Genomic DNA, 12,167 nt, shown 5'->3' on the forward strand with positions numbered 1-12,167 from the left:
AGCCTACAACTTTCCCCTCTGCGCGCTTTGTCGAGTCCTGTCGGGACATAGACGGGCAGTACACACGCGTGAGTCGGTGCAGCTGCAGTCAAGCTCGCAGTCCGTTTATGTGAACACAGAGTTTATTGTACAATAATTTTAATGCAAGCATCGGATTTTGAACTATTCAAGTAGGCCTACTATCTGATGAAGCTGTTGTTGTTACAAATTGCACATTTCAAACATCACTGACAACATCAGCTGTTACAGTCATGGATTTGTTTTTCTATTTTTAATTTTCTGTTTTGTTTTTCTCTCCTAGGAACAACTGCTTAACCATCTTTTAGAAAGACTTCGCTCTCGATTGGAACATATTGTGGGACGCATGCCTCTGGACCTGGACTTCTTAGATTTCACTTGCACACAAGAACTTGTGTTCTTAAATGCTGTATCCAGTCAAGTAACAGTTTGTCCAGCTATTTTAGATGCACTGACACAGCTACACAGTCTCATCAATTTGGAAAAAGACAAAAGGGCGCAACACATTGGAGTTGTGCAGTTTGAGCAAGGACCAGCAGGGCGACAGCGGATGACCATATCCCCAGACTACCTTAGCAAACTTCTGGAACTTAATTTGTCTGTTCCGTGTATTGCTAAACTCTTGGGGGTGTCCAGACGTACAGTATACCGACGCATGGCTGAATCTGATCTCTCAGTAAAGGCACTCTACAGCCCAATGACAGATGATGAGTTAGATCAGTGTGTGATAGAGATCAAATCTAGGCAGCCTAACTCTGGATATCGGATGATGAAGGGCCTCCTGCAAGCCAGAGGACTGAGGGTGCAGTATAACCGTGTCAGAGCCTCCATGCACCGCGTTGACACCATTGGTGTCATAAACAGAATGGTCCATGTTGGGTGTCTAGCGAGACGGACCTATTCAGTACCCGGACCCCAGGCTTTGTGGCACATTGATACGAACCATAAATTGATTCGGTAAATTCATATTTAGCAATCTTTTTCACAAAATGTGTGAGTTTTAAGGCAGTTTTTTAAAGTTTATAGGGCTGCAACTAACAATTATTTTCATTATTGGTTAATTTGTTGATTATTGAAATGATTAATCAATTAGTTGTTTGGTCAATAAAATCGAAAAAATGTCAATCAGTGTTTCCGAAACCACAAGATGACGTCCTCAAAGTCTTGTTTTGTCCACAAACCAAAGAGATATTTAGTTTATTGTCATAAAGGTACAAATAAACCAGAAGTATTCAGATTTTACAAGCTGAAATCAGAGAATTTGAAAACTTTTTTTCTTAAAAAACTTCTCAACCCGATTATTTCAATCAAATCAAAATAGTTGATGAGTAATTTAATAATTTATTATTGTTTAATGAATTGGCTTTATGCACAGTTCCACTACTTCCTGAAATAATCCAGCTCCTTTATTTCCTGTCTTACATTATTGGACCAACTGATTAATCCAGGTGTGTCTGACCATTGTTGTGAGGTCTACACACCTGGATTAATCAGTTGGTCCAATAATGTAAGACAGGAAATAAAGGAGCTGGCTTATTTCAGGAAGTAGTGGAGCTGTGCATAAAGCCAATTAATTGTTGCAGCTCTAGTTATCAGTATCCACACATTTTTATACTGCTTCTGCTACTGTACATGTACTGTAACAGCTAACCTTTCATAATGGCACACACTGTCTATTACATTCAGCAACTGTGTTAAACCTTTTTTTTTTCAACTAGCAGTATGTTATGTTGACAAATTCATTTTTCACTCTTTCAGCTACAACATTGTTGTCTTTGGAGGCGTTGATGGTTTTTCTCGTAAGGTTAGCACAATGTGCACATATTTCTATAATTATTAAATACTGCAGCTTGTAGCTTACATAGACATGTAATTGTATTTGTCCTGCAGATAATGTATCTTGGTGCAGCCTCAAACAACATGGCCTCTACCACCCTGGCATTCTTTCAGGAATCTGTCGACAAGTTTGGTGTTCCTCTCAGGTGAGTGAATATTATGAACTAGGAGATTATTTTACACTATAACAGTACTAACTCAGGGTTTCTGCAGGTCATTAAAAAGCATTAAAAGTCATTAAATATATTTGGCTAAAATTAAGGCCTTAAATGGCATTAAAAGGCATTAAATCATTTCTAAAAACTTGATTGAGTCATACAGTGAGATTTTGATATCATTACATCCCTGTAGAGCACAAAGAGCAGAAAAAATAGGGGGATTATACAGTTAATCTACAGTAAAATTAAACGTGGGTGAAGAAACTTTCTAAATTAATATTTTTAGGTGGTGGCAGGATACTGTTGACTTTTTTTTTTTTAATCGCTATCAGCAAAAATCGGAATCGGTAGGTCAGGCTTTTTAAAAATCGGTGATCAGCCAGAAAATTGCAGTCGGTGCTCCACTATTGGTGTGAGAAACATTCAGAACCAAGTAATTGGGTGTGTGTATGTGTATATAGCAGGGTTCTTACAGATCCTTAAAAAGTCTTAAAAGGCACTGAATTCATTAATCTAAAAACAAGGCCTTAATTTGCATTAAAATGTCTTAAATCAAATTTTCAAAGGTCTTAAAAATGTTAACTCTTGGTAAGTGGGATTTTATGGTTGTAATTAGTCTCAAATCTCAAAATAATTGGTAACATTTCGACATAGAGAAGTTAGTGGTGGCTGTCAACGCTAAATTTCTCACCACCACCAGCTCAGTCAGTGTTTTTTTTTTTTCAGACTTTTTATGCATTTATTTTGAAAGGACAGCTGGAAAGAGACACAATCCAATGTTCATGTAGCAGTCACTTTACCTTGGATCACATAGGGAAGTGGGTCAAATTGTCCCTATAACCCTATGTAACTGATGTGGTGTTTTTTTTCTCTTTTTTCTGCTTTTGTGTTTATTGTGAAGTCGGTCTTAAATTTAATTTCAAGTGGCTTTAAAAAAGTCTTAAAGGGGCAGTGCGTGGCGCAGTGGGTAGAGCGGCCGCCCCATGTAGAGGCTACAGTCCTCGCCGCAGGCGTCCCCGGTTCGAATCCCGCGTCGGGCAGACCTTTCCTGCGTGTCATTCCCCCTCTCTGCCTCCCCATTTCCTGTCTATCTCTACTGTCATCACTATCAAATAAAGGCAAAAAGCCGAAAAATATACTTTAAAAAAAAAAAAAAAAAAAAGTCTTAAAAAGTCTTAAATTTAACTTGACTTAAAGGACAATTCCAGGCGAATTCAACTCGGGGGTGTATTTTCCTATCATTTTAGGTCTAAAAGAAGGAATCTGAAGGTTTTCAGTTTAATCGCTCCTGTTTTGCGGTAGTTATGGTCTGTCCCTGCGTCGCCACGGCAGCGATGAATGGGAGCGGATTGAAGTTCTGCTGCTTAGGCTGTTTCCATCCCTCAAAGCCACAGACAGCGTCAGATGGAGACTCAAACATGCAGCCAGAAGTTTATTTACTTCAACAAGCCGACATGTTTGTAAAACTAGATCTAATTCAAAGTCTCCCGGAGTCTCGCGCGAGACCCAGTTGCCGTGCTCGGTGTGTTCAGGTGCAGTGGGAAAATCTCCCGTTTGTGTCATAAACACAGGAATATCAACTCTTTACTTGCTTCAAGTAAAAAAAACTTCTCGGTGCATGTTTGAGTAGCCATCTGATGCTGTCTGTGGAAAAAAATGTTTACTTCAAGCAAGTAAAGAGTTGATATTCCTGTGTTTATGACACAAGCGGTAGCTCCGACTGCGCCTGAATACACCAGCACTGCAACTTCGGGCTCGCGCGAGACTCCGGGAGACTTTGAATTAGACCTAGTTTTACAAACATGTCGACTTGCTTGAAGTAAATACACTTCTCGGTGCATGTTTGAGTCTCCATCTGACGCTGTCTGTGGCTTTGAGGGATGGAAACAGCCTAAACAGCGGAACTTACAGACGCAACTACCGCAAAACAGGAGACATTAAACTGAAAATCTTCAGATTCATTCTTTTAGACCTAAAATGATAGGAAAATACACCCCCGAGTTGAATTCGCCTGGAATTGTCCTTTAAGCTGTAGAAATCCCTAATATAGGTAAGTATTTGCAGTCTAAAGCATTAAATTAGATCTGGTGGTACCTGCAGAAAACTGTATAACTATGTGTATGGGTTGTATGGTGGGAAATACCAGGTCAAAGATAAACACTGTTCATAACACTTATGTGGCTAAATAAAGCCTATATGTATTATCCCTGTTTCCTACCTTTTAGTTAGAGAGACTTATTTTTATTTTATTTTCAGAATTTTGCTCTCTTGATACTTCAAACACTCTCATTGCACTGTTGTATTAATCAACCAATAAACTGTAACCAACTTTTCATATGATATTTGAAAGTGTTTTGTGTCTCCTTTAGGGTACGTGGAGATCAGGGAGTTGAAAACGTAGATGTGGCGCGTTTCATGTTTACAGTCCGTGGCACTGGAAGGAGCAGCTTTATATCTGGCAAGAGTGTTCACAACCAACGGTTTGTTCAGTAGAATAGATACTGCTAATTGGAAATTGCCCCTGATACCATGTAGTGATACTATGTCAGCACGCAGCTGCTAGAAGGAGTACCACGATGTACTATTATTTGTCACATTTGCATAGGGTGCAATAACATATAGTATGCATGAAACAAGATGTACTTCTAGATAATAGGCAAGGAAATTTTATTTGTATAGCCCGTTTTTACAAACAGTTTGTGTCAAAGGGCTTTACATGGCATCGTAACAACATCCTCTGTCCTTAGACCCTCACATCGACTGAGGAAAAACTCCATAGAAAACCCTTTTAACAGGGAAAAATCGGAGAAACCTCAGGGTGAGCAACAGAGGAGGGATCCCTCACCCAGGACGGACAGACGTGACAGAGATATTGTTACAGACAAGAAAACAGTTTATAACACAGAATGTGGGAAACATGGAAATGTTAACAAGAGCTGATGGAGGCAGCTTCTGGTTGGAGGAGAGGAGAGGAGCCTGGACTTACTGTAAATGTAGTTAAAATGTCTGCCTCTCTGACCCATGGAGAGAGCTGGTTCCACAGTAAGTACTGGGAGTCACAGACCTGCATTCTGGGAGCTCTGGTGCTCTGGTAGGACAGTAATAGTCCAGTCATTTTATGAGGAAAGGTTGAACAAATTGCAACAGAAGCAAACTCAACTGATTTTGTATCCTCAGCATGTCCTGAGTGAGGGGAAAAAAGCCCCTAAGAATCCCATTAGGGGAAAGTTTAGAAAAACACCCAAACATATCCCATTTATACGCATATAAAGTTGATTACTTACATTAAGACAAACAAAAAATGTATTATAAGTTTTTTGAAATTCTTTGTTAACATGAGAACAATACATTTGCATAAATTCCACCGTTTTGACGTTCCCATATATTTATGAATATATATGATGAATTTCACGATGACTGCAATTTTTCAAGACAGCCACATCCTTAGAGCAGGTATGACATGCTCCATCTCTATTAATGCTCATGGGTTGCCTAAATTGGTTCCATTCCTTAAGTTTTTTAACTGTAATATCATATTACAGTTAAAAAATGTCTTGTTCAATCTTGTTAACATATAATATGTTACCTGCTCTACCCAATGTTTAGATCAGGTGTTGTATGTATGCAAATTAGCCATACGTAATTGGATTATGCACTGTTGGCTCATGTCATACCTGCTCTACTAAGGATGTGGCTGTCTTGAAAAATTGCAGTCATCTTGAAATTTAAAGTGGTCAACTTGTCGGTTGACTGATGGAGTCAACTCATTCCAATTTTCATGCTGGTACCACCACAGCACCTTCATATATACATGTGCCGTCAAAACGGTGGAGTTTATGCAGGTTTATGCAAATGTATGCAAATCTGCTCATGTTAACAAAGAATTTCAAAAAACTTGTAATACATTTTTTGTTTGTCTTAAAGCAGAAGTAAGCGATCCGGTCGTTTTGGCTAATGCTGCGTTCCAGGCAGGCTTTTGAAACCGTAAATTACAGCTTCAAGTAACAACTTACGACTTTGTAGCGTTCCAGGCAACCCACTCGTGTTTCTCCGACCTGTTTTACCTGTGAAAGTCACTATAACGGCCACTCGTAACTTCTGACCGCTGAACTCGTACCAGATCGAACTGGTACGACTTCACAGGTCGGAAAAACAGGAGTTACGAGTTTCCTTGAACGCACCATAACAGTCCTCGTCCCTACGTCGCCACATTCAAGGCGTTCCTTGGCTGCACACACAGCCCTGCAGGCCGTTCTCTCTCCTCATTGGATAAAAACTGTAGGATACGATAAATGTTTTCTCCTGGGCTCAGAGCAGAGCAGAGGGACTGAGAGACCCGTGTTTCAGTCCAAACACTCTATGTAAGTGATTGCTGTCGGAAGATACAACTATTTAAGACTTATATTAACACAAATATATCACTTACTTCTGCTTTAATGTAAGTAATCAACTCAGTAATTTTCATGGAGATATCTAAAGGTTAAAAAAAAAAAAAAAAAAATTTTATATGTGTATAAATGGGATATGTTTGGGTGTTTTTCGAAACTTTCCCCTAATGGGATTCTTCGGGGCTTTTTTACCCTCACTCAGGACATGCTTACGTTTCAGCTATTAAATAGGTTGGATATTTTACATTTTAATTGTTATGTACTCATTGTGAATTATTAAACAAATTGTAAATATTAATATATTTTTGTATTAAAATTAAGGATTGAGCGGCTGTGGAGAGACCTGTGGGTAGCTGTTAATTGCATCTACTATGATGTCCTGCACTACCTTGAAGAAGAGGGCTTCCTGAGCATCGCCAATCCAACACACCTCTTCTGCTGCCACTTTGTTTTCTTACCACGCCTGCAGGATGACTTGGATACATTTCGGAATGGTTGGGACAACCATCCGCTGAGAACAGAGAGCAACATGACCCCCAACCAGCTGTGGGAGCTGGGTCGTAGACACTACCCAGTTCAAAGACCAGATAACGCAGAGGTACATGAATCATTTGGTTTTCATGTTTAAGCTGTTGAATTTAAGCTGTTAAAGGGATAGTTCAATATTTTGGCTCCAGCTCACCCGTGACCCTAGTGCAGGATAAGCGGTATAATAAATGAATGAATGAATAATCGTTTACACGTCTTTTTTCCCCTCCTCCTCGTTCAATTCTCACCAATATTACTTTTAGGGGTGATAATGTTGCCTGAAAGCTTCAGATAATAATGGAACTGCGTGTCAGTCCCCCCTCACTCTATCTCCGCGTAGCCTACCCATCAGCGGCGCCGGGTTCATTTTAGAGGTGGGGGGGCCATGGAGTTTGGGTTGTTACGGGGCATAGATTTACACACTCACTGTCGGTAGATGCAATAGTCATATTGTAGCGTCCGGCCGTTATGCGTAATACCAGCATAGACTCGACCCGGTCCGATCCAGGTGTTGAAGCCTGGACCTGATGCAGCCGGACTCACGAGCAGTCTCTCAGCTGGACCACGGCAAAGATAAATAAAAGAACCCCGTGGTCCGACCTGACCCAATTTTTAATCAGAATTATAATAATAGAAAACACCATTTGTGAATTTGAGATCTCTAAAATATTAGTAATGTTACTTTTACCATGCATTTAGTTTTTCTGTAGGTAAATTTACCATCATGGATCAAGCAGAAAATCAGCCTTTGTAAAAGCCGAAGTAGCCTACTGTAACAGTTCATGAGCACTCAGGTCTGTGGCGCATCAGTCTGCTACTTTTCACCTCTTATTCTTGTCATTCATTTTTTAATAATAGGAACAATGCTTAAGGTCAACGCCTGCTATAGCTAAATAACTTTGTCTCAGTTCGTGACTGTGCTCGCTTCATATGGACAGCTGTTATAGACCACTCGGGCCAGCTGTGGTCACATCGCAACGAAATACCGGAGCATTCTGTGCAAAGCGCCAGTCAATTTAAGCACATGAAAAACAATGGAAACCGGACGTTTTAATGAATTTATATTAAAAAAAACAAAACAAACCCGGACGCCCTGGACAGGACGTAAAAGACATGTGCGGGTAAAAGAGGTAAAACATTCACCCTGCATGCTGCAACCACGTAATGTTACAGCTGATCACCGGCAGCATTATCAGATCTTGATCACGTGATTGACCTCCGGGTATCGAAACTTGGCACCGAAAAACAAGGCATGTTTTGATACTCGGTGCTACCGAAGCATTTCGGTCGGTGCCACAAAAGAACCGAAGTTCGGTACGCAGCCCTATTTGTAGTACAGGAGAGCCTGCAAGCTTTAGACTCAACTTACCTCGCTAACGCACTAAACTCGCTTCACAGTAGCCTACACCCCTCTGTCTCCTTCTCTCTCTCTTCACGCTGTGCCGGTGGTGCGTTCACACTCAGCACAACGTCTGAACGGAGCGGAGCTAGTAAATGTTTTCGATCCGAACCCGGTGTGTCCGGTCGTGTTCGGCCTGGTCCGATGACCGAGTCAAGGGAAGAGCCGGTAGCCTATCTACAGTGTGTGGCCGGAGCATACATTTATTCAGAAAAAGTGTAGGCTAATTGGTGCAGAATAAACTTGATAAATTACTAAATGAATGCTGCTCTCAATCTGACCCTTCCTCCTTCTTTTAAACAGTAACAACAAAACCATTTGATTATATTATAGATTCTCCATCTGTGCTGACTGAGCATAAGAATTGTTTGAAATGAATAATAATACCCCCCCCCCCCCGTGTAACCGTGTCCACGTCGGTTACAAGCCCCGTGTGCATGTGTAGAAAAAATTTAAAACGTTGACACCCCTAGTGGACAAGTTGTGAGCTGCACATTCACCACGCTATGAGATAATAACGGAATGTTACCAGACAGAGTTGTTTTAGAGGGAAATTCATGCAAAACCACTGATGCGCGTTGCGTTCAGGGACAGTTTTTCAGCAAGCAGTTTCTGTATTTACCTCGAATACGACTCAGTTTCGTAACGTTCCATTATTATCTCATAGCGTGGTGATGAGGGAAACCAAGAAATCCCATGAGCCTCCGTAGCGTAGCTCTGAGCAGCTAGCCGCTCTGCTCCGCTGTTCTAAAATACCTTGCACCGACAATTAAAGGTAGCAAACCTACTGCTATGACTATAGCGATTATGGCAATGGGCCAATTTGCCAAAATGTTGAACTATCCCTTTAAAGTGTGCCTACTGTCACTGCATTCAATTTAAAATGCTCTCTATTTGTAGGGCATGGATATTCCTCACATCGAGTGGGAAGACAGTGGACTGTCGTGTGATGACCACTTCTGCATCATCGTTCCACACACAGCATGCCCACTGACCGATGGACAACTGACAGCTTTTAGAGCTGCAGTTCAGCCAAGAGCTGCATCCCAGTCCTTTGGCAGCGATATTTATATTGCTGCTGTTCAGTTTTGTGAGCAGTTTCTTGATCTCTGAATAAAACTGATCAGATAAAACTTGAGTTTTTTGTTTTGTTGATATTTTATCCCTCCTGTTGTCCTCATAATAAACCTACATCCCATGTCTCAGGGGTCACACTGTCCCCAATGATTAACCCCTTTGTCCTCTTATTATGAATGCTACATAATACAGTAAATATACATAAGCATCAGAATCAGAACTGTTTTTATTGCCAAGAGCAGTAAAGGTCAGTTAACAGCACGAGAAACTTGCCTTGGTGTCAGGTGCAAACATAAAGGTACCAAAAATAGTTTAAAGGGAGGGATAAAAATAGAATTAAGAATTTAAATAAAATAGAATGAATTAAAATATTCTAGTGCAAAAGATACGCATACTATATGCAAAAAAAACCCTGCATATACTATAAATACACATATGCTTTATAAAAGAGATATACAAAATACTGTGAGAGTGACTGTCCATAGGTTTGGGGTTATTTAAGGGGAAATGTTCATTAGGCTGACTGCAGAGGGGAAGAAACTGTTCTTGGGATGTGAGGTCCCGGGGCTTTCCATGCCAAGGTTGTGATCAGTGGCGGCTGGTGACTGAAAAAATAGGGGAGGATTATAGGTTATGTGGAACACCAGTCCACTGCGTCATTTTCTACTAGTTGACTACTTTCTGATATTCAATGAAAATTAAACAGTAAAACAATGTCTTACAAGATTTCTTAAAAACAAGATCATTTTATTCAATCCTACTGTTTTCAGATTAACACAGGCCTAATGAAAAGACTCCCTTAGCGCATCATTTTACGTGTCTTATCCAATCATAGATCAGCATGAAAAAATCCTAAATGCATTGAGTGAATGGAAGGAGATCCCAACCCCGGAGGACAGAAGCCCTCCGTCCTCCCCTAAGCCCCCACCTTCCTGCTCCCTGCTCCTCACAGACTGCTCTGTCTCCTCCGCCTGCAGGCAACGCTGTTGAACCATTTTAAGTGGATTTAGGGGATTTTCTTCCATAAAAGAGATTAAAAAATATATTGGGGTTAGGGTTAGGTCTGGTCTTCTGTCTATACCTAGAGTCAGAGGTAAACAAGGTGAGGCAGCCTTTAGTTTCTATGCACCCATTATCTGGAACAAACTCCCAGAAACCTGCAGGTCTGCCAGAACCCTCGGTTTAACTTCACCAGCTCAGTGGCGTCACTGCAGTGGAAGTGATAATCCTGCTGATGTTGTGAATAGAGGAATCAGTGTAAAGTGAATCAGTTGAAAGAAAATTCATTGTGGTGGACAGGTCCAACCTGGCTCAAACAAAGAGAAATACAGTTCTGTGAACCCGAACCTGAACCAACTGTGAGTGTTGAGGTTGTAAATGAAAGTCATGCAAGTTGCAAAACTGACTGGTTCTGAAAATATAGTGGAAATGGAATTGTGGGAGTTGAAAAATTATAGACCTCAACCGAGTTTTACATTTGACTGCTTGGATTAAAAGATTCATTTACAATGCTAAAGAGAAACCATTTAAATCTCTGATGCAGAGCTGTATTGGATTCAGGTAATGCAGAGGAAACGTTTCTTTCATGAAATTTCCAAACCCAAGAAAAGAATCTCTGTCTTCATTGAGAAATTGAATTCTAGATAGATACCGTAGATGACCATTTAGTAGCCCAGGCGTTTAAAGGTGTACAGAAATGGCCGTTTGTCCTGTTTGTCGCGCCGAGTTGTCACGAGCTGCAACACGAGTTTACCCGAGTGAGGAAAACGAATTTGATTGTCTGTGTGTGTGTGCGTGTCTCAGACGTTTGATTGACGGATGACGGATCCAATATCAGTGGCTGAATCGTGTACAGGCTGACGTATAATCTGTGCGCCTGCATTATCCAATGCGAAAAAAAAAATACACACTTTCATCCCGGATTTACTCAAAAATAGAATTTTGCACAAAGTTTGGCCTACATCGTCTGAAATATAAGTTATTACATTAATTTTATGACCCAAAGTGGGCTCAAATTCAATTTTCTTTTGTGTACACCTTTAATATGCTAAATCGACTTGGACCCCAGAACCAGTAATGTATTTGCAACAGGCTACAATTTATTTTTGCAATGAGCAGCACCAAACCATCATGCAAAGATCAAGGATTTCACCATAGGACCACTGGAACAACACTACTTTTTTCCCCGACACATCTTTGTTGACATCAGACAATAAATACAAAGACAGTTTTGTCTGTGTTACGGCGACACAGGGAGCTGATCAGAGCAGCCAATCAGATCAGTGTTATTAACGATAGCGGGAGGAGGAGACAATTTGTCTTTGTCGTCCAGCGCAACTGTGTTTGTGTGTCTATGTGTGTGTCCGCCTGCATGCGAGAGAGAGAGCGAGAGGAGGGGCTGACTGACAGAGGTAGGAGTCGCTGTTGAAAAAAACTTTTTTTTTTCTGTGCAAGGCTATGGTAAACACTTAATCGCCCAGGTGTTTAATTGAACCGGCGTTTATTATGCCAAATGGGCTCGGACCCCGGCGGCTATTAGAGCACAGGCACGTATTTGCACGCGGGCGACTATTTGGTCATCTACGGTAGATAGATCTGATAGGGAATCATGACGGTTAAAATTATATTCAGTTGTATCAGTGAAAAGTACAAGTGCACTTTAAACTCCTGCATTAATGGTTTATTAGACTGCAGAAATTATTACAGAGAATACAGTACATTAAAATGTCAATCATAAAATGCATGTACCACATTTATCTATGA

At 40.7% G+C, this 12,167-nt stretch overlaps 1 protein-coding gene across 1 annotated transcript; it reads left to right on the forward strand.

The window, feature by feature from the left end:
* Positions 1-269: 269 nt before the first annotated feature.
* LOC146960570 (uncharacterized) lies at positions 270-9,440 on the forward strand. Its single transcript, XM_085772270.1, has 6 exons — positions 270-975; positions 1,777-1,822; positions 1,909-2,000; positions 4,382-4,492; positions 6,722-6,998; positions 9,228-9,440. Exons 1-6 carry the CDS (start codon positions 365-367, stop codon positions 9,438-9,440), a joined length of 1,350 nt encoding a protein of 449 aa, XP_085628396.1. The 5' UTR covers positions 270-364.
* The last annotated feature ends 2,727 nt before the right edge of the window (positions 9,441-12,167 follow it).

The sequence above is a fragment of the Trachurus japonicus genome, unplaced genomic scaffold, assembly GCF_045865225.1.
Source record: "Trachurus japonicus isolate A0001 unplaced genomic scaffold, Traja_1.0 AP030224.1".
NCBI lineage: Eukaryota > Metazoa > Chordata > Actinopteri > Carangiformes > Carangidae > Trachurus > Trachurus japonicus.